The 24,726-nt window shown below is 26.5% G+C and overlaps 1 protein-coding gene across 2 annotated transcripts in view; it reads left to right on the top strand.

Moving 5' to 3' along the window:
- Positions 1 to 2,401: 2,401 nt before the first annotated feature.
- Positions 2,402 to 24,726, top strand: part of LOC111625824 (transmembrane protein 198-like) — a 51,589-nt gene continuing 29,264 nt past the window's right edge. Inside the window, exons 1-2 of one of the 2 annotated variants that reach the window (XM_023369061.1) lie at positions 2,402 to 2,576; positions 11,909 to 12,074. In XM_023369061.1, the coding sequence (XP_023224829.1) occupies positions 11,915 to 12,074 (160 nt within the window). In that variant the 5' untranslated portion in view covers positions 2,402 to 2,576; positions 11,909 to 11,914. Of the gene's footprint in view, positions 2,577 to 5,234; positions 5,411 to 11,908; positions 12,075 to 24,726 lie in introns of those variants that run through there. The other variant, XM_023369062.1, reaches the window with a different exon arrangement.

The following is a 24,726-nucleotide window of genomic DNA, read 5'->3' as shown; positions in this document are numbered from 1 at the left end:
AGTTTCGAAAACTCGGCACTCGATAACCCGGCAGTCCGGATAACTCGGCCACACCCTGGCAGGGCAAAAAAATCCTTAGTTAATTCATTTTCATTATAGACAGCTTTATGCCTCATAAAGTATTTTTCTGAGGTCTATCTTATCAGGTAAATTACTGTACACAGTGTATTTATTAATTTTCATTTTCATGTAATAAAGGCTCTATGCCTTCATAAAGGACGTACTTTTCCTTTGTTTAAGGGTATTTGGGCAGTTTATTCTCTGTTGTATTCTCAAGTAAACAATACATACAAGTACAGTACAGTATTTTCTGAGGAAACACTCATACTTATTTTTTTTTAACCCCATTTCCGATAACCCGGCATTTTCACAAACTCGGCCACCCTTCGGTCCACATTAGGCCGAATTTCCGAGACTCTACTGTACAGTATCAATCTAATACATCAAAAAATGCCGCTAATCAATGCCGAGTGGGTAAAACCATTGAACACTACACTGGTCGTGGGTTCGCGTCTCGTCCACATGGAGTTTTCCGGGTTTTCTTCACCTCAGTAACAACCTAAATAAGGCCAGATTTCCTTAAAAGAATTCCCGGGTAGGCATTCCCTCCTCGGCAGATTGCCCATTTGTTGCATTGCCATAACGAATAAAAAAAAACCAAACCAATATAAAAATACCTCAAAAAGCATAATATGATGTCATAAATATGTAATTATCATTGAAATTGACACTAAATCAAGTGTGGCACTAAACTGAAGTTCCTCAAACAGCAATAATTATACATAGTGATGTTGATTGCAACGCATAATTGTGCATTTAATTAATAATTCGCAGACACTAAACAGATCGCTTTTATGGGGAAAATCTGTTTTGCAACTATTGCCGATTTAAATTAAGATAACGATATTTAAGAGATGCTATATAAAAATTTAACTGTAAATTTCCGGATGACCGGATGATAGTCTGGAATCAAATCCAGGCGAGTAACCGCAGAGATTTTTTTTTTTTTAATAAACGATCTGTCTCGAATACTGTATATCAAGACCAGCTCCTCACCACTCGGCTGTCTCCAATGTAGACCCGCGATAAGTAAGAAAAAAGACTTTCTTAGCTTCCAGAGGGTAGGATGAGCCAAAAATGAAGAAAAATGTATTTTATATAATTACAGTTTTGATACATTAGCGCATATATATTAAATTTTTTAATCCTTTGTGGGAACTAAGATAGCGTTTTTATTAAAACCATTATGAATTTGGCAAGCCCACAATGGGACAGCTGAATGGTAAGGAAAGGAGCTCGACATATCAGAGATCATCCCTGAAAAATTTCTGGTGTTTTTCCGACCCACTCACATTTTATCCTGGCTCCCCTCGGGTGGTAGGCTATCACCTTAACCGCTGGAACTATCTATTCGTCATTTACATTAATATATCAAAATATTAATTTTTATTTTCTTGTATTGAATATCTGTCAAAATATGAATTTTAATTAAATAAAACATAGTTTTTTTTAAAATTATTACAAATTACTTCTGCCATCTTACTCCAAATCTTTAAATGCCAATATATGTCAAATTTATCTTCAGTGCTTGTAGAATTAATGCAAAAAGCCTACATAGACATATATAAAATCTTATATTTGTATGAAAATTAAATCATGTGCAATTCTTAAATTGAATTTATATTTAAAAATCCTTTATAAATTTTCGACGTTTAAAGAGCGCACGAATGCTTCATATGTATTTGTTTGAACAGCGGTATTATATTACAGTACTTTTTATATTGGAATATTTTATGGAATAATATATAATATTTTATATTTTTGAGAATATTTTTAAAATTTTAATATTTAAATTTATAAATTTTCCGAGAATTTTATAATTTAAATCTATTAAATAAACTTAATTTTAGTTAAAGTTAACGTTTAATTCGCGATATATTGTATATAATGCTATTGTATATAATTGTTAATAAAATAGCAAGAAAAAAGAACACAAGAAGTAAAACATCTAATTTTACAATCATATTTGTTTATCTCTGTTAAATATCAATAGCGGAACTTGAAATGTTATAAGCGTGTAAGCAGCTGTGTCGACTTTTTTCATGCCGAATTCTTCAACCATGAAAAAATTTCTGATTTTTACAAATCACGTAAGGTATATTATTTCATTAAATAATATTATAAATATTTCAGAATTTCGTATACAATTATTAATTAAATTACATTAAAACATTTAATACAGTTAAAAATATATAAATTGGGCTCATGCGGCTTATAAAATTTCGTCAATTTGACGTCATTTTAAAACTTGGTCATTATAAAAACGAGGAAGTGACGTCAAATTGACGTGTCCAATATCTGACCAAACGAAAAGAAATTCAAAAATGGCGCTCGTAAAAATCGTCCACTAGAGGTCTCATATTGTCGCATAGAGACCGTCAGTCTCCTCCAGCTGTTTATCAGAGAGGAAGATGGTGGATTGACCATCCTCCTTCTGAATCAAACAAATGGATAGTTTCGTATAGAAATCATCGAAGAGAGTTCAGATTGTGTTTACATATGTAATCCTTACCTAAGTGAGTACTTTTTAAAATTTATTAACCATTTATTTATATATATATAATTTATGTTTAAGAAATGATATGTGATCTTCACTAGTTTTTGACATTTGTTTATCTTGTATCCATCATTATTAATATCGTTTACTCAATTATATAATTGGAAAATTATAAAACAATATAAAAACATAAATCTAACGTTTATTTATTATATAGAAGCACAGATATAATAAAATTTAAATTCTAGGAAAAAAAGAGGAGGACTTATTTCACATCAATACATTCCATTTATTGAATAAAATATTTTCTTAATTTAAAATAAATAATTTGCTGCTTGTAGAAACAAAGGATACATTAATTGACATGTGCAAAAAAGCTTGCATTTAACAGCAAAAATTAACTAAAATGATTAAAAATGCTGTATTTTAATGACTAAAATGCTTATAAAACATAAAATATATGTAAAAATTTGTTAAATATGTGATAAAATCTTGTATGAACAGTATCTAATGGATGGCTTGGATACATGCTTAGAATGGATCACTTCTTGTCCTTTCTGGTAATGATTGATGTAATGTAATGTTATAATTATACCAATGTATAAGTTATAACATTATAATTAAATTGCTTACAAAAATACAAGAAAAGTATGTAAAAGTTTGTTAAAGAGGAAATGCTATTTTGTATACATGCTTAGAATGGATCGCTTGTTTTTACTGGCAATTAATTGAAGTAATATAATTGTTCAGAATGTGATTTTATCTAATTTAGATAATAGTAAATACTTCTAGACAGTGTTGTAAATATATTAGCTTTAAAATAAAACAATACAGAACATTGTTGGATATTTTTGCACTTAATGATACATTAATCTCTTGGGTTATGTGCTTCATTGATTACAAGTAGATGTAATATAATTAATTATTATATTTATAAAAATTTACAGATATGTGAAATGAAACTTCTTTTGTTGAATTTACAATCATTGATAAAAAAAGAAATTTATATTAATTAAAACTTTATTCATAAACAGTGCATAAAAGATATAAAATTACCTTTTAACGCTTAAAATTATAATTCTTTAGTAATTTAAAATTGATAATTAGAAAATATTGTAAAAATTATGGAAGAAATAATGAAGCTTTTCAGTTTATTTCCTTCCTGAAACTTCAGATGTTTGGAAAGTTTATAGTGACTGAGGTACTTTGACCTCTCCTCATAGAATAAACAGGTAATAAAAATCATAAATGATAAATGGAAGAGTCCAGTTTTTGAATTCTGTTGTTCCATTGGTTAATCAAGTTGTTTATTTTATAAATACAGAATGCATATATTTATATACAATTGATGAGGATCATTGAATATAAATATTGCTTAATTGGTGTTGAATTAAATTTAACACAGTAAAATTGTATTTATTTGTTAACAATGCAATATTTATATCAATTCAATTAATCAGTTAAGTAGGTTATAATATTCTGCTCTAATTATTAACAATACTTCTACTTATTGTTTTAGTTCAGTATTACTTTGTATAAGGGTGTACTAGTTTATATTTATGCAAAGTTATAAACAGTAATATTAGGTAATACTTTAATATTTTAGATAAGAAGCAATTACCAAAATCAAGCCCAAATAAATGTCATTGCATTTAATTTCCTGTTATTGATAACTTTAAACTTGACCTAATTTTTTTTATAAGGTTGTAAATCTGGAGCAATCTTCCCTATTATAATATTGTACCTAAACAATAATTAGATTTATGTTATAGACACATGCTTTTGAAGTATTTACAAAATGTTTATTTCCTTTACCATAATTTTGATTAATGTTGGTTTAAAACAGGAAATATTTTTAAAATGCCTTCAAATATACGATTATAATTGTGTGTAATTATAACAAAGTCAAAATTATGCACTGATGCTTTTGAAAAAATTAAAATTCCATTCTTAAGCAGTCTAATTATTTCTATAAGGAAACATTAACAAATTGTCAACATTATAAAATTTCATAGAAATGTCTGCTGTTTTTTTGTGTTTGTTCTTTGATGGGGTTTGACTATATTTTTTAATATTATATTTTGTAATTTATTAATTTAAAAAAAAGCAAAAATTTGTAATAAAATAACTTTTTTGACATTTTAGAAATGAATTCTTTATGATGAGTAAAAAAAAAGTATTTATGGTTCACTAATTTTTAGTAATATAACATTCTTTTATATAATGCTATTGTATATAATTGTTAATAAAATAGCAAGAAAAAAAGAACACAAGAAGTAAAACATCTAATTTTACAATCATATTTGTTTATCTCTGTTAAATATCAATGGCGGAACTTGAAATGTTATAAGCGTGTAAGCAGCTGTGTCGACTTTTTTCATGCCGAATTCTTCAACCATGAAAAAATTTCTGATTTTTACAAATCACGTAAGGTATATTATTTCATTAAATAATATTATAAATATTTCAGAATTTCGTATACAATTATTAATTAAATTACATTAAAACATTTAATACAGTTAAAAATATATAAATTGGGCTCATGCGGCTTATAAAATTTCGTCAATTTGACGTCATTTTAAAACTTGGTCATTATAAAAACGAGGAAGTGACGTCAAATTGACGTGTCCAATATCTGACCAAACGAAAAGAAATTCAAAAATGGCGCTCGTAAAAATCGTCCACTAGAGGTCTCATATTGTCGCATAGAGACCGTCAGTCTCCTCCAGCTGTTTATCAGAGAGGAAGATGGTGGATTGACCATCCTCCTTCTGAATCAAACAAATGGATAGTTTCGTATAGAAATCATCGAAGAGAGTTCAGATTGTGTTTACATATGTAATCCTTACCTAAGTGAGTACTTTTTAAAATTTATTAACCATTTATTTATATATATATAATTTATGTTTAAGAAATGATATGTGATCTTCACTAGTTTTTGACATTTGTTTATCTTGTATCCATCATTATTAATATCGTTTACTCAATTATATAATTGGAAAATTATAAAACAATATAAAAACATAAATCTAACGTTTATTTATTATATAGAAGCACAGATATAATAAAATTTAAATTCTAGGAAAAAAAGAGGAGGACTTATTTCACATCAATACATTCCATTTATTGAATAAAATATTTTCTTAATTTAAAATAAATAATTTGCTGCTTGTAGAAACAAAGGATACATTAATTGACATGTGCAAAAAAGCTTGCATTTAACAGCAAAAATTAACTAAAATGATTAAAAATGCTGTATTTTAATGACTAAAATGCTTATAAAACATAAAATATATGTAAAAATTTGTTAAATATGTGATAAAATCTTGTATGAACAGTATCTAATGGATGGCTTGGATACATGCTTAGAATGGATCACTTCTTGTCCTTTCTGGTAATGATTGATGTAATGTAATGTTATAATTATACCAATGTATAAGTTATAACATTATAATTAAATTGCTTACAAAAATACAAGAAAAGTATGTAAAAGTTTGTTAAAGAGGAAATGCTATTTTGTATACATGCTTAGAATGGATCGCTTGTTTTTACTGGCAATTAATTGAAGTAATATAATTGTTCAGAATGTGATTTTATCTAATTTAGATAATAGTAAATACTTCTAGACAGTGTTGTAAATATATTAGCTTTAAAATAAAACAATACAGAACATTGTTGGATATTTTTGCACTTAATGATACATTAATCTCTTGGGTTATGTGCTTCATTGATTACAAGTAGATGTAATATAATTAATTATTATATTTATAAAAATTTACAGATATGTGAAATGAAACTTCTTTTGTTGAATTTACAATCATTGATAAAAAAAGAAATTTATATTAATTAAAACTTTATTCATAAACAGTGCATAAAAGATATAAAATTACCTTTTAACGCTTAAAATTATAATTCTTTAGTAATTTAAAATTGATAATTAGAAAATATTGTAAAAATTATGGAAGAAATAATGAAGCTTTTCAGTTTATTTCCTTCCTGAAACTTCAGATGTTTGGAAAGTTTATAGTGACTGAGGTACTTTGACCTCTCCTCATAGAATAAACAGGTAATAAAAATCATAAATGATAAATGGAAGAGTCCAGTTTTTGAATTCTGTTGTTCCATTGGTTAATCAAGTTGTTTATTTTATAAATACAGAATGCATATATATATATACAATTGATGAGGATCATTGAATATAAATATTGCTTAATTGGTGTTGAATTAAATTTAACACAGTAAAATTGTATTTATTTGTTAACAATGCAATATTTATATCAATTCAATTAATCAGTTAAGTAGGTTATAATATTCTGCTCTAATTATTAACAATACTTCTACTTATTGTTTTAGTTCAGTATTACTTTGTATAAGGGTGTACTAGTTTATATTTATGCAAAGTTATAAACAGTAATATTAGGTAATACTTTAATATTTTAGATAAGAAGCAATTACCAAAATCAAGCCCAAATAAATGTCATTGCATTTAATTTCCTGTTATTGATAACTTTAAACTTGACCTAATTTTTTTTATAAGGTTGTAAATCTGGAGCAATCTTCCCTATTATAATATTGTACCTAAACAATAATTAGATTTATGTTATAGACACATGCTTTTGAAGTATTTACAAAATGTTTATTTCCTTTACCATAATTTTGATTAATGTTGGTTTAAAACAGGAAATATTTTTAAAATGCCTTCAAATATACGATTATAATTGTGTGTAATTATAACAAAGTCAAAATTATGCACTGATGCTTTTGAAAAAATTAAAATTCCATTCTTAAGCAGTCTAATTATTTCTATAAGGAAACATTAACAAATTGTCAACATTATAAAATTTCATAGAAATGTCTGCTGTTTTTTTGTGTTTGTTCTTTGATGGGGTTTGACTATATTTTTTAATATTATATTTTGTAATTTATTAATTTAAAAAAAAGCAAAAATTTGTAATAAAATAACTTTTTTGACATTTTAGAAATGAATTCTTTATGATGAGTAAAAAAAAAGTATTTATGGTTCACTAATTTTTAGTAATATAACATTCTTTTATGTATAAAATGTTTATTATGTAATAAATTTTTAATACTTTATTAAGTTGATATAAATAAAATATTTTATTATATATATAAATTCATTTATTAAATTATTGTTATTGGATAAATCATAAGATATGCTGTAGATAACTAAAGGTAGAATTGTAGTGAGGAAGTTATTTTAGATACAAGGTCAACTAACACTTTATTTATATTTTAAATAAAGAGTTTTGTCAAACAAAAATTATTAAATGAGCTGAGTAATTTAAAAATGGCTTGTAATGAAGGAATACAGCATATTTTATAAGTAAAAATTAATTATAAAAGTCTTCTTTTTATAATTTTGTAATGATTGAAAGTTCTTATTGTGACAGCGATTGCCTTCAGTTATGTATTTTTTATATAAAGAATTGTTAATTAAGTTATAAAATAAATATAAATCTTATCTAAGAAAAATTTCTGTTATCTGTATTGAGATGGAATCTAAGTTTTGATTTAAGTGACGACATTTTCCTGATTGATGGTCCTAGGAAGGGTGTGGTTTCCTATCTATAGACTAATAACAGTTAAACAGCAGGAGAAAAACTTTAGTTATCTTTTAGATATATATTATATTGTATTGATTGATACTGGTGTTTTTTACATTGTTGCTTACTTCCTCAATGTGTACAAATAGTGGACAGTTTGTGGGTTTAGCCACTTGTGATTCAACATTGGTTATTCCGATGATGTAATAAATGCTTTAACTCTTGTAAGAGCAATTTAACTTAATTTTAAATGATATTATCTTTTAAAATCTATATTATTTTTTCATAAACAACTTATCCTGAAACAAATCTGAAAGGAAAACTAGACAAAGTTATTTGGGCTTCATTCCAGAGTTGTCTGCAGTTTAAAATACCTCAGTTACCTCATAACCAGTTCTTGGATATATATCTAAATAAAGCACCCTTCTTTAGACATTTCTATATATTTTTTAATTATTTTATGGTTATAAAAGTTATTCTTTAATATAAAATAAAATTATAGGATTTTTTTAATATAAGAATTCCATGCAAAACACTTCATAAAACTATTGTTTAAATTCTGGTTAAGTGAGTAAGAATCTGACATTTCCGTATTACAAATTGCCTTTTTTTTTTCTTTTATAGTAAGCCACATATACTAGTAAACGATTTAATAGTCCAAGTATCATGCAGTTACAGCAATCCCCTCATTTTGCTTCTGGCAAACTTCTTACATACTATCATTTCTTCCCTTACAGAGAATGAGTATCATCATCATTTAAGAAACTCAGATAAAATGAGCTTATTATTAAGAAGGGAAAAATTGATATGTGATACTTATATGTAACGTTGTAACTGCTATTGAATAGCCAACGGTTTAAGATATACAAGAATGAATCATTTACAAAATAAGAAGCTGATCAGAAGTCAAAACTGTTACAAAAAGAATAATTCCAGATATAGCATTTGATGAAGAAAATAACAAGAATGTGGGAAATAAAAAAAGGAAAGTTATGATCCACAGAAATTGTTGACAAACCGATCAAGTACAGAAGCTCAGTTAGCGTGTCAATGACAAGATATCTTTTAGGTTAACATTTTCTATATCCTGTGACGTCACCACCGAACTATTGACCTGTTCACGTGACTCGGTAAGGAGCTTTTTATCGCCTTCCCTTTTTTTTATATCCTTAATTGATTCATTGTTCTTCGTGTTAAAATGGAACGAGCAACGACGGTTGTTCCGATTTATTCTGGTTCCCAATTATTATAAAATGAAGACAATTTAAGTAAATTTGTTGGAATGTTGAGTTTGTATGAGGAAATGTGGAATTTTTTATTTTACTTTTTTTTATTTATTTTATACGGTAGATAAAAGATAAATGCATCGGTCGCTTCCCACTGAAAAATTAGCTACATCGTCACACACTAGCAATCATACGTAATTCTGAAGACCCCCCTTTGTTTCCTCATTTGTTTCGAAAATTCGTCCTTCTCTTCGGAAATGCATTGTTGGATGACGAGTTTTTAGTTTCATTTTTCTGCTTATTTTTGCTTTTTCATTCTCATTTTTATACAGTTAAATAACTGTTTTTTTCCTCAAATATTTTTATTTATATATTCAAATAATAAAATAATCAGATGATGATTTTTTCCTTAATTCCTGAAGTCACTTCAACCTTTTCTCTTAGTGTTTATGTTGTTTACAAAATTGTAGAAAGAAAGCACCTTGACAATTGTTAAGTAAATTATTACAGCCTATACGCACTCCAGATTCTAATTAAGTTTACAATATTTTTTCTTTAATATTGCTTAGAAAAATAAGTGTTCCTGAATTATGATTATGCTTAAAAATTGTTGTTAGACATGTTTCTCTTAGGATAAACGATCTCTTTTGTTTCGTCTGGTTCGTCTAAAAGGTTCTGTATGCTTTTGCAAAGTTCAGTGTACTGTGTTGCAAAGCTAAGAAGTGTCAAAGTAAGTGGACATTTCCTGAAAAGCCGTACTTTCTAACAAAAGATTTTTAAGGTATTGCTTATTTATACACGCAAAATTTTGAAGATTGTTATTTATATAGCTTCGTTTGAATTGGTATATTGTTTATAGTACTAATTGTTCCCCGGAAGCATATTTTATCACACGACAGACACGAATATGTAACGTGTAATTTAATGGAACATATGGTGATACAATTCATTCTAACTTTTTTTTTCTTTTGGTGTGCAACTGACAATGGCAACTGGCAGATGCAAATGGAATGGACATTTTTGTTAGAAATCTGGCAGATGCAACTAGAATGGGCATATTGTCAAGCCCTATTTAAAACCCGTTTTTTTAGAATGCAACCGCTTAAAGTTCGTTGTAAAATGGATATAAAAAAACATTTAATTCATCTTCCTTGTTTTGTTGAAAGGTCGTATTAAATTCTTTATTATAATTAATCGAATTTTCGAACGAGTTTTAACGAGACACGTTAATTGAACTTATTGATTAATTTTGGTTTGGATTGTTATTCGTTGGTCAGCAATTAAATTCACTTTTAGTAAATTATTGGTTGTCGTATTCTAGAAGCGATACCAGAATCTATATGTTATATTCGATACGATCCGATTTTGATAAGAGGGCCACTCTGTTTCAAAAAATTGATAGTTTAGCATTAAGTAGGTCGCTTCTCAGCTTGNAATTAAAAAAAAAAAAAGCTATTTACCACTAAGTATTCAAAATATTTAATTTTGAGGATTAAAAAAAAATAGTCAAAAAATGTTTGCTATGTAAATTTTGTTCACAAAAGCAGAATTGTTAATAAATGTTATTTATTTTAAAACTTGGATACATAATTAAAATTAATCATTATTATTATATTTAAAATATAACATTATTTACTAATTAAGGAAAAATGAATAATATGGAAAATTTAATAACATTTAAAAATTAAGATAGGTATAGTACAGTACAAATGTAAAATTTCATTTTACATTTTGTGAAAATGAAAGAAATTGCTTTAATTTATCATATATTTAATTTATAATTTTTATTTTATTTATATATTTTAAAACTATTTATTTTTATTTTAAAGACTTCTCTTGCTAAAGAGAAAAATTTATGATTCTTTAAGCAAAGAGAAGTCTTTAAAATAAAAATAAATAGTTTTAAAATATATAAATAAAATAAAAATTATAAATTAAATATATGATAAATTAAAGCAATTTCTTTCATTTTCACAAAATGTAAAATGAAATTTTACATTTGTACTGTACTATACCTATCTTAATTTTTAAATGTTATTAAATTTTCCATATTATTCATTTTTCCTTAATTAGTAAATAATGTTATATTTTAAATATAATAATAATGATTAATTTTAATTATGTATCCAAGTTTTAAAATAAATAACATTTATTAACAATTCTGCTTTTGTGAACAAAATTTACATAGCAAACATTTTTTGACTATTTTTTTTTAATCCTCAAAATTAAATATTTTGAATACTTAGTGGTAAATAGCTTTTTTTTTTTTTAATTTAGCTAAGTGCAGTGCCACAAATTACTTTGCTATAGTATGCTCTCCTCAAATAATACAGACAAACATGATGAATATATTAAAAAAATTATATATAAATATAATTTTGTTTTCAAAAGCAGAAATTTTAATTATTATAAATGAGCAACATTATATATTCATTAATTTTGAATATTTTAGTTTTTATAATTTTTAAAATTGCAATATTATTGATCTTAAATTAAGATTTTGAGTTATATTTGTATTATATTAAAAGTTTTTATTTTAAAGTTACATTTTAATATTTAAGCTGAACATGTCTGAACTTTCTGGTAATCATGGAGACTCACAAACTAACACAACATCTTCAATGGATGACGATCCTCGCTGCCAATATTTCGACTACAATTATGATGTTACTACCGCTATCATCTGTGGCATGTATTTGGTATTTGGAGTTGTCTATACTCTATACGGTAATTATTTTATTTAGTTCAAATATATTGCAGTTATTGCAGCATTATAAATTAAATTGTTTTATAGCAAATTAACTTTGAATCTGAAAAGAAAAATTATAAAATTTTAGCATTATAAATTTCATTTTATTAACACGTAAGTGAATTTTATTAATTAATATATTTTAAAAATCATTAACGGCTACTGATTAACATTCTTTAAAAAATTAATTAACAGTAGCCAACTAAATCAACCTTACCAACAGTCCAAACTTCTTATATAATCCTGTAATTTTATCAGCCCACATAAAACTATTTGGATGCGTATCAATAAGAAACTTAATAAAAGTATTAGCATTATATTCAATTGTAATTTGATTCTCAAAAATAATTTGCCATTCTTAATTTTAAAATATTTAGGATATTAAATTACTTAGTCTTTCAGTAGAATTATTTAAATTTATTTAGTATATCAAAGACAGCAATTTTAAGCACTTACAATATAAAAAAAAAATTCAGGTATCGAGCAATGTACACGTCATTCTATAACAAAAAGGGACTTTATCTGAGCAGTGGCAATTTGATACTTAGCATTTGACTATAAATTGGCTTATTTTGGAATTAACTTGTGATTAAGAGATAATCTCTCTTCTTAAGCATGATGATGATGCAGAAAATTTATCAATGACATTAAGTAAATAGTTTTCTTGTTATGTTTCAAATTTCTAATTAGTAAACTTTGGTAAAAAAACAAGGTTTAATATTTCATTTCTCATATGTTTTCAATATGTAGATACAGCATTTTCTTTTTCTTCTTNAGTAAAAATTAATTATAAAAGTCTTCTTTTTATAATTTTGTAATGATTGAAAGTTCTTATTGTGACAGCGATTGCCTTCAGTTATGTATTTTTTATATAAAGAATTGTTAATTAAGTTATAAAATAAATATAAATCTTATCTAAGAAAAATTTCTGTTATCTGTATTGAGATGGAATCTAAGTTTTGATTTAAGTGACGACATTTTCCTGATTGATGGTCCTAGGAAGGGTGTGGTTTCCTATCTATAGACTAATAACAGTTAAACAGCAGGAGAAAAACTTTAGTTATCTTTTAGATATATATTATATTGTATTGATTGATACTGGTGTTTTTTACATTGTTGCTTACTTCCTCAATGTGTACAAATAGTGGACAGTTTGTGGGTTTAGCCACTTGTGATTCAACATTGGTTATTCCGATGATGTAATAAATGCTTTAACTCTTGTAAGAGCAATTTAACTTAATTTTAAATGATATTATCTTTTAAAATCTATATTATTTTTTCATAAACAACTTATCCTGAAACAAATCTGAAAGGAAAACTAGACAAAGTTATTTGGGCTTCATTCCAGAGTTGTCTGCAGTTTAAAATACCTCAGTTACCTCATAACCAGTTCTTGGATATATATCTAAATAAAGCACCCTTCTTTAGACATTTCTATATATTTTTTAATTATTTTATGGTTATAAAAGTTATTCTTTAATATAAAATAAAATTATAGGATTTTTTTAATATAAGAATTCCATGCAAAACACTTCATAAAACTATTGTTTAAATTCTGGTTAAGTGAGTAAGAATCTGACATTTCCGTATTACAAATTGCCTTTTTTTTTTCTTTTATAGTAAGCCACATATACTAGTAAACGATTTAATAGTCCAAGTATCATGCAGTTACAGCAATCCCCTCATTTTGCTTCTGGCAAACTTCTTACATACTATCATTTCTTCCCTTACAGAGAATGAGTATCATCATCATTTAAGAAACTCAGATAAAATGAGCTTATTATTAAGAAGGGAAAAATTGATATGTGATACTTATATGTAACGTTGTAACTGCTATTGAATAGCCAACGGTTTAAGATATACAAGAATGAATCATTTACAAAATAAGAAGCTGATCAGAAGTCAAAACTGTTACAAAAAGAATAATTCCAGATATAGCATTTGATGAAGAAAATAACAAGAATGTGGGAAATAAAAAAAGGAAAGTTATGATCCACAGAAATTGTTGACAAACCGATCAAGTACAGAAGCTCAGTTAGCGTGTCAATGACAAGATATCTTTTAGGTTAACATTTTCTATATCCTGTGACGTCACCACCGAACTATTGACCTGTTCACGTGACTCGGTAAGGAGCTTTTTATCGCCTTCCCTTTTTTTTATATCCTTAATTGATTCATTGTTCTTCGTGTTAAAATGGAACGAGCAACGACGGTTGTTCCGATTTATTCTGGTTCCCAATTATTATAAAATGAAGACAATTTAAGTAAATTTGTTGGAATGTTGAGTTTGTATGAGGAAATGTGGAATTTTTTATTTTACTTTTTTTTATTTATTTTATACGGTAGATAAAAGATAAATGCATCGGTCGCTTCCCACTGAAAAATTAGCTACATCGTCACACACTAGCAATCATACGTAATTCTGAAGACCCCCCTTTGTTTCCTCATTTGTTTCGAAAATTCGTCCTTCTCTTCGGAAATGCATTGTTGGATGACGAGTTTTTAGTTTCATTTTTCTGCTTATTTTTGCTTTTTCATTCTCATTTTTATACAGTTAAATAACTGTTTTTTTCCTCAAATATTTTTATTTATATATTCAAATAATAAAATAATCAGATGATGATTTTTTCCTTAATTCCTGAAGTCACTTCAACCTTTTCTCTTAGTGTTTATGTTGTTTACAAAATTGTAGAAAGAAAGCACCTTGACAATTGTTAAGTAAATTATTACAGCCTATACGCACTCCAGATTCTAATTAAGTTTACAATATTTTTTCTTTAATATTGCTTAGAAAAATAAGTGTTCCTGAATTATGATTATGCTTAAAAATTGTTGTTAGACATGTTTCTCTTAGGATAAACGATCTCTTTTGTTTCGTCTGGTTCGTCTAAAAGGTTCTGTATGCTTTTGCAAAGTTCAGTGTACTGTGTTGCAAAGCTAAGAAGTGTCAAAGTAAGTGGACATTTCCTGAAAAGCCGTACTTTCTAACAAAAGATTTTTAAGGTATTGCTTATTTATACACGCAAAATTTTGAAGATTGTTATTTATATAGCTTCGTTTGAATTGGTATATTGTTTATAGTACTAATTGTTCCCCGGAAGCATATTTTATCACACGACAGACACGAATATGTAACGTGTAATTTAATGGAACATATGGTGATACAATTCATTCTAACTTTTTTTTTCTTTTGGTGTGCAACTGACAATGGCAACTGGCAGATGCAAATGGAATGGACATTTTTGTTAGAAATCTGGCAGATGCAACTAGAATGGGCATATTGTCAAGCCCTATTTAAAACCCGTTTTTTTAGAATGCAACCGCTTAAAGTTCGTTGTAAAATGGATATAAAAAAACATTTAATTCATCTTCCTTGTTTTGTTGAAAGGTCGTATTAAATTCTTTATTATAATTAATCGAATTTTCGAACGAGTTTTAACGAGACACGTTAATTGAACTTATTGATTAATTTTGGTTTGGATTGTTATTCGTTGGTCAGCAATTAAATTCACTTTTAGTAAATTATTGGTTGTCGTATTCTAGAAGCGATACCAGAATCTATATGTTATATTCGATACGATCCGATTTTGATAAGAGGGCCACTCTGTTTCAAAAAATTGATAGTTTAGCATTAAGTAGGTCGCTTCTCAGCTTGAATTTGATTATAGTTTATGCACGTTCTAGTGTTGATGTATGTCTTGATTTTCTGGAGTATTGTTACTGCATTGCTGACTAATTTAATCATTAAAAATTTAAAAAAAATTAGTTCACAATTTTGAAAAAGTTTAAGAATTAAAAAACAAATAAGAATTATGTAGATCCTTCAATTCACGGAAAGAAGCTAATGCTCTTGATGAGATCCGAACCCATGTTCTTTGGTGCAGTAATGTACAGTACCACGTACTCGAATCATCCAAAATCGTGTTTCTAATTCAAGGATTCCCCTAAATTTAGGGTTTCGTCGATGATGGACTTGGAGGGGGAAAAAGTGGGAACAGAATTGTCGATTTTTAGAAAATTCGTACAAAGTATTAAGCGTTATTCGTCATTTATTTAATAAATTAATTTTCTGTTCATTTTGATGTTTCCAATAAAATTACAAAAAATATGTTTTATACTTAATTTAACCTTCATTTTTCACACATCAGTTTGAAGGACTTTTTATCGGATTTAAGAGCTTATAAAATAACTATTACGGAGCAATTGTTATTGACATGTTGGTAACATTGCCCGAATGAACGGGGAACTTAAAAATTTAAAAACAAGTCACGTGACTGCCTAAAATCTGGTTTAAAATGCGGACTTCCGTATTATACTCGTTCGAGTCGCTTGTTAAGAGTTTATGGCAGTTTTTAAAAAGTTTAAATTTCCCAAAAATTGAGGGCATTTCCGTTTTTATTGTAATTATAACAACAATTATTATTATAATTTTTAATTATTTTCTGTTGTATTTAAATGATTAATTCTGCTGCATGCGGCTTTTTTTGTGTTATTTACCATCAACTAGAGTTCAAAGGTGACAATTGTCGTCTGTTATACTGTTTTATAACTGTGTTGGTAAGTCGGTGCCGTACTGGTCGGTTGTTATGACAACAGGACTCTACCACATCATCAGTATAACAGGGAGGGATTGGATATTGGAAACTCAATTTTAAGATGCGGATAACAGGAAATAGGTGTCCGTTATTGAATGGTGAAAGAATGGCGTAATCGATAAAGATATCATTGAGTAGGCAAATTAAGTTACAATTTAATTACGTAATGACTGATACGGATTTCTTGACTTCTGTTTACTTCCCATATAGTTCAGTGTGAGTTGAATGTTCATTGCGAATCAATCGATCGTATACTTTTATACTGTATTTATATAAATAGGCACATTTCCTCATTCTGTAATTCGAAACGAAAGTTGTAACACTTTTTATATCGATAAAATTGTCACAGAAATTTACTCTCACGCGATTTTTTCGCGTGTTGCGACTCCCTTACTTCGACCTTGAAGGAAGATTGACCTTAAACAGGTGTGCCTTTTTTCCTCTTTTTTGCATTGGCTGACTTGCAGAAATTCCAGAGATTTGAGTGACACTCTTCGATGACCCGACTAACAAGAGGTCGAAATTAAGACCCAACCAGACGTGGGAATTTATAAACACCACTTAAAAGTTGTAGGTCAAAGATCGAGGGTACCAAAAGAAGTCATGAATCGTGCACGATTGCAGTATGATACACTCAAGAGTAATAAAACAAATTTGATTCTAGTGAGAAGTTTAGTGTCATATAGGCAAATAGATGTCATCAAACCATTCTATGAGTCATAACTTACTGTCTAGGCTTTGAGTCGACAGGTGTGGACTACCTGGCGCGAAGGTACCGCACTTTGGGATAGTGCATGAGATTGAGAGAAATAGCTGGGAGAGATTAGAATTGAAGTGGCTATTATTAACAGAATGATAGGTGTTATGACAAAGAAGTCAAACCGGTCCACGGATTGATGAGTCCTCTTGTTACGGTGGGTATCCTCGACGTGTTTTACTCTTTTTCCTCCTTGTTTTGGTTGTTTATATGTTCTCTATGATGTCTAGAATGCTGGCATGATTAGTTGAATACTTATTGTGCCGTATGCAAATGTCTTAGTAAGTGAATTGCTTTCGTTTTCAAATTTTCTGTTCGATTTTATTGAATTGCAAACTGATTAGTTTGTAAGATAATTTTTCAAGTTTCTGAAACCGGAAATTCCCGAGGAAAATGATTGGCTGAAAAACTCAATTTTGATATTAATCTACAAAAAATTGTGGTATATTGTTAAAAGGAATGTTGTTTAAGGATTTGTAACATAAATTATTTTAATATCTTGCGTGTTATTTAAATAATTCTTGAAATAAACGAAAATAAAAATACCTAATGATTTAAAAACTTTATTGTTAAGTAATTAGCTAGTGATTTTTTTCTTGTAATAAAATACTTTTTTAAAAGTAATGTAGTTAAATTTTTGTATAAATGCCAAGAAAAGTTAACGTATATGTTCTAATTTTAAAATTAATATATAATCTTTAATTTTTTAGCATAATTTTTATGTAGGACGATTAAATTTCTTAATTCATTGACTTTTAAAACAAATAAATATGAAATTAAAACTTATATTCGATTTTATGTATTTGTATGTCTATGAGATTTTATAAATTAAGTTCATGCGATATCTTATACAATTCCAGAATTTGCAACAAGTTTTAAGACGTCAAAATTTCAGAATTATAAAATAAAATTCAAACTGATTGATGAAAAAACAAATTGATCTGTCGTTTCTTATTTCGTAAATGATTTTCTGGTATTGAATCACGTCCAAAGTGTCATTAATTCAAATATAAATTTAAAAAAGAAATATTTAAATAGATATTTATTATTCACAGATTTTTGCAATTGAGGTCAATTTTTTTTTAACTTAAGATATTAAAAACTAAAAAGAATATAGATCTATAATTTACAAAACTTGAAAAATATGCTTTTTCTATTAAAAAAAAATTACAAAATTTTTATATTTTCCTATTGCAAATCAACCATAAATAAACCGATGATAAATTTTAAAAAATTTTCCGTTTTATACTTTTAGAAACTTATTTTCTAATTTCGTACGCATTATTGGATACTCATATGTGTGTGTATGTAAGAGGACACATTTTTAATGTTTTTTTTTAATTGGAAAAAATTGTTTGTTCTATAATTGGATCAGCTGATTTAAGTAAAAAACACGAACAGGTGCTTCAATTTATTTCTTCCTTATAACACGACTTCGTGACATTCTTACTTGCACCTGCTTAATGATCCAAATACTAAACAATGCAGAAAATAAAATACTAGATGATGCCCTTAATAAAATGCTTTCAATAGAATAGTAATATCCCTTAGCAACTAAGAATAATTCGAACAGTTTTACGACTAACGATCTTATAGTTGGTTTTCTAACGTTTGTTGTAACTGTGACAATTCTGTCATTCCGTCCTCAGTTTGTCCTTCGGTTTGTTCACATTTTTGAGCCCCCTTTTCCCCACTTTTGCCAAAGACAGGAAGTAGGTTACCATCGATCCACTAGTCTGTGCGAGTGTCTGCTGCAGACGTATACTGCAGAAGCAGTTGGAAATTAATAACGCATTGCCTATCTAGACTTTGAACTGTCTTTTATTTACTTTATGCATTCTGTGGTCAGTTTATCAGATAAACTGTTTGTAAACTCTAGAGAAAACAGTTACCGCCTAAGTGCAGATTAATTAAATATACACAGAATTTCGACTTGTAGATTATGTAAAGTTTAAACAAAGCATCACATTATTTGTTAAAGATGCTAAGATGTAGGTACACAATCTTTGTATAGAATTTTTTAGCGTATGTTTAAAAGTTTAGCAAAATTTGTTTGAATAGCAAGAATTATAAACTTTTCTGAGATTTAACACAGTATAATCTCTGTACTGTATCTTGATGGCAGCTGTATACTTTGTATTCAAGGACGAATCACAAAAGCTATCCAAAGTATGATTCTTATTGATTTTTTTTCTTTTATTTTTCATTTTTATTTATTATTAAACAAATCTTCATCATAAATTATAAAAATAACATTTTATAAGAGATGAATATGTATTAAATTTTTATTGAAATGCTATAAAAACTTTAATACTTTTAAAGAATAATAATAATAAATATTTTATAATTCAAAATATTTTTATTTATTTGTAACTTAAATAAAGTGAGGTATTTAAGAATTTTTAAACTCAAAATTTTTGAAACATTTTGATGTTATATTTATATTTTACTAATAAATTGTTCTGTTGATAAATTTGCAGGAAATGATTCATTAAATCTAAAATATTTTTACATTTTGAGTCAGTTCAATGCATAACCTTGTCTTAAAATTTCATTTTACATTTTGTGAAAATGAAGGAAATTGCTTTAATTTATCATATATTTAGTTTATAATTTTTATTTTATTTATATATTTTAAAACTATTTATTTTTATTTTAAAGACTTCTCTTGCTAAAGAGAAAAATTTATGATTCTTTAAGCAAAGAGAAGTCTTTAAAATAAAAATAAATAGTTTTAAAATATATAAATAAAATAAAAATTATAAACTAAATATATGATAAATTAAAGCAATTTCCTTCATTTTCACAAAATGTAAAATGAAATTTTAAGACAAGGTTATGCATTGAACTGACTCAAAATGTAAAAATATTTTAGATTTAATGAATCATTTCCTGCAAATTTATCAACAGAACAATTTATTAGTAAAATATAAATATAACATCAAAATGTTTCAAAAATTTTGAGTTTAAAAATTCTTAAATACCTCACTTTATTTAAGTTACAAATAAATAAAAATATTTTGAATTATAAAATATTTATTATTATTATTCTTTAAAAGTATTAAAGTTTTTATAGCATTTCAATAAAAATTTAATACATATTCATCTCTTATAAAATGTTATTTTTATAATTTATGATGAAGATTTGTTTAATAATAAATAAAAATGAAAAATAAAAGAAAAAAAATCAATAAGAATCATACTTTGGATAGCTTTTGTGATTCGTCCTTGAATACAAAGTATACAGCTGCCATCAAGATACAGTACAGAGATTATACTGTGTTAAATCTCAGAAAAGTTTATAATTCTTGCTATTCAAACAAATTTTGCTAAACTTTTAAACATACGCTAAAAAATTCTATACAAAGATTGTGTACCTACATCTTAGCATCTTTAACAAATAATGTGATGCTTTGTTTAAACTTTACATAATCTACAAGTCGAAATTCTGTGTATATTTAATTAATCTGCACTTAGGCGGTAACTGTTTTCTCTAGAGTTTACAAACAGTTTATCTGATAAACTGACCACAGAATGCATAAAGTAAATAAAAGACAGTTCAAAGTCTAGATAGGCAATGCGTTATTAATTTCCAACTGCTTCTGCAGTATACGTCTGCAGCAGACACTCGCACAGACTAGTGGATCGATGGTAACCTACTTCCTGTCTTTGGCAAAAGTGGGGAAAAGGGGGCTCAAAAATGTGAACAAACCGAAGGACAAACTGAGGACGGAATGACAGAATTGTCACAGTTACAACAAACGTTAGAAAACCAACTATAAGATCGTTAGTCGTAAAACTGTTCGAATTATTCTTAGTTGCTAAGGGATATTACTATTCTATTGAAAGCATTTTATTAAGGGCATCATCTAGTATTTTATTTTCTGCATTGTTTAGTATTTGGATCATTAAGCAGGTGCAAGTAAGAATGTCACGAAGTCGTGTTATAAGGAAGAAATAAATTGAAGCACCTGTTCGTGTTTTTTACTTAAATCAGCTGATCCAATTATAGAACAAACAATTTTTTCCAATTAAAAAAAAACATTAAAAATGTNATCTGAGCAGTGGCAATTTGATACTTAGCATTTGACTATAAATTGGCTTATTTTGGAATTAACTTGTGATTAAGAGATAATCTCTCTTCTTAAGCATGATGATGATGCAGAAAATTTATCAATGACATTAAGTAAATAGTTTTCTTGTTATGTTTCAAATTTCTAATTAGTAAACTTTGGTAAAAAAACAAGGTTTAATATTTCATTTCTCATATGTTTTCAATATGTAGATACAGCATTTTCTTTTTCTTCTTCAAATTATTCAAAATAATATTTAATTAAAATTATTTTATTAAGCCAAGAAGAATAATTAATATAACTGCAATGATTTATGACATTATGGAAAATAATCAATATATTTCTCATTAAGTAAATAACTTTTTAATCATTTAAATACTTTCTTTTGATACTAAATTCTTTTTGAATATAATTTTTATATATTGATCTCATTAATAAATTATTTCCATTTACCTTTCAAAAATGGTTTTAAGTAGTTTTCTTTCAGTAAAAAAAATTATGTGAATAATTACACAATAATATTTTAATATGTTTTTAACACATTTCTCAAGACTATTTATAGTAAAATATAGAAAAAAAATTTGATAATTGATCAAATTCTTCTGAAAAATTATAAATATTTGCAATAAAATTTGTTACAGGAAACTTTTTATGTAATTTGATACGTCTGTTCTAGAAATCAATCTACTAGGGTGTACTTTATAAATGCTTATAAAAAAAAAAAGCATTTATAATATACATCCATTTATTATTCTAAGTAATATCAAATAAAATAAATAAAAAATTATATAATTCAACCAAAATTTTAAATCAATTTTAAAATGAATAATTTCTTATTAAAATCAGGTGATAGCTTGTTAATTTCAAAATATACACAAATTTATCTACATTAGAATAAATGTATTATTCAAAAACAGTGTTAAAATAATCTCTACATTATTAGACAATTGAAATTATTTTATACATCTGTAGTTTTTGTATTATCAATGCTGATGCTACTTAAATTTAGTTTTGAATCTTTCATAATGATATAATTTAAATAATTTTTACTACAATGATACTAATGGTTTTAAAAACAATTACTTATAATGATAATAATCAATTTACATTCCATTAAAATACTTGCGAGTAGTTTTTTCTTCTATCTTACTAAATATAATATAATCTTTCTATTAATAATTTTACTTTTTTAAAAACAAACTTAATACATGGTATTTAAAAAATAAATCAGAAAGCTATCATTTATTATATTAAATTTTTTTGAATGATATAAGTAGAGCTTTAAAAAGTATGAAATTATTAAATAAAAAAATTGATTATATTCTGACAATATTATTTGCTTTTTCTTTGAAAATTTTGAATTGAAAAAAGTAAAGAACACTTTCAGAAATTCTTTTAAAATGAATTTGAAATGGGAGTTATCAGTAAAAAAAATTATACAGCATTTTTCTCTGAAATTATCAATACTTTATAAATTTTAGTTGCCAAATTTTAAATGGTCATAATAATATAATTTAAAATATAAATTTAAAGTTATTTATATAGTTTAATTGAAAATTACTTATATTTAAACTTAAATATGTAATAATTAATAATTAACATACTGAGATTATCATGATGCATTTAACACAGATTAATTGAAATATAGCAGCAAGTACATAGTACAAATTAACAAATTTAACACATTTAACACAGATTAGTTGAAATATAGTAGCAAGTAAAATAAAACATAATACAAAATATTATTGTAAATTTTTATAATAAGATTTTAAAACACAAAGATGGTTGCTACTTTGATCACACAATTTGATTCTTATTTTACTAAAGAAAAGTTCTACTACCGAGTATACCCTTTTTGATTCAATTGATGTGGGTGGAATTGTCTTTAATGCATTTAAGAGATTATGGATGTTATATGTTTTTTCATCTGTAGCCTGGAAGATTTCTCGTTCGTTTTTGAGATGCATTTGGTTTTAATAATCAGGTTTATGAAGAAAAATTTCATACTTGCAGACTTCTTACTTGTTTGCGTCCTTGCCCAATTTGCACAACCTGGCGTTACATAGTTATTGAAGATACTGGGCATGGTTAAAAATTAAGACATCAGAAGCACAATTATTCCAGATATTACAGGTTCTGACAAGTAAAGAATTTTCAGAGTCCTGTCACAAATAGGCTACATATTGATTATTGACAGTCTGTTACATGCCATAATAAGCAAAAATTTAAAAAACTAATAAGCAGGCTTAAAATAATAAATACAAATATATTCTGACAGTTTTTGGGTTAATAATTATACTTTCTATTTGCAAAATTTCTTCAATTTTAACACAAAATAAGAAAAAAGTGAATTTTTAAGAAATTTCTATGATTTCCCGGGTTAAAAAAAACAGCCACGATTCTGGGATCTCCTTTGAGAAACTCTAGTACATATGCAACATTTACTAAATCATGAATGACAACTGTTTGCCATTTGCAAATACAAAGAAGTGTGGATGGGTAAATGTTTGGGATTAACTGAATATACTCATCCATATTATAGTTATATAGACCAATATTCATCCTGTCTGCATATAGAATTGTGATCCAGACATATGATGAATTATCATATGTACTGTACAGTACATGAGTGTTTGGCAAATAGTACATTACAGATAATCATTTGTCACACATGTAACATGTGTAGCACTGGTAAGCTTAACAGAAGTTTATGGTGCACCAATTGAGACTTACCGGCCTAGAAAATCTTACAGTTAACCTAATAATGACTATGATGAAAAAAATATTAATGAAGTAAATATGTTACTGGAATGATATGGTTGTTTAATTGAACTTTAAAAGATGTTCCTGCTATACTCCTGCAAGAAATCAAGAAATTTTTCTTGATTACTGTATATCATTGTCAGTTGACAACTGGATAGTGTTTGAGAAATTTTGATCTGTAGATTTTTAATGACAAAGCATTCTGTTAAACATCGAAATTAAGTTATATTTTTCTTTCATCAAAATTTATATTTTTAGTTTGGATGACTAATTGTGTATATAAACAAACTTCATGACTGCTGAAAATGAAAATTTAGTACTAAATATTACTTTGTTAAAAGAAAAATTAAATATTCATTCTACATTAATGTGTTTTTATTATAAAAAAAATATCAATATGCATATATTTTTATAAAAAGTTCCATAATAAACACTTAGATTA

Source organism: Centruroides sculpturatus, unplaced genomic scaffold (assembly GCF_000671375.1).
Source record: "Centruroides sculpturatus isolate CEXI.00-Female unplaced genomic scaffold, Cexi_2.0 scaffold440, whole genome shotgun sequence".
Classification (NCBI taxonomy): Eukaryota; Metazoa; Arthropoda; class Arachnida; order Scorpiones; family Buthidae; genus Centruroides; species Centruroides sculpturatus.
The sequence above is the reverse complement of the archived record's forward strand: the minus strand, read 5'-3'. Positions and strand labels throughout refer to the sequence as shown.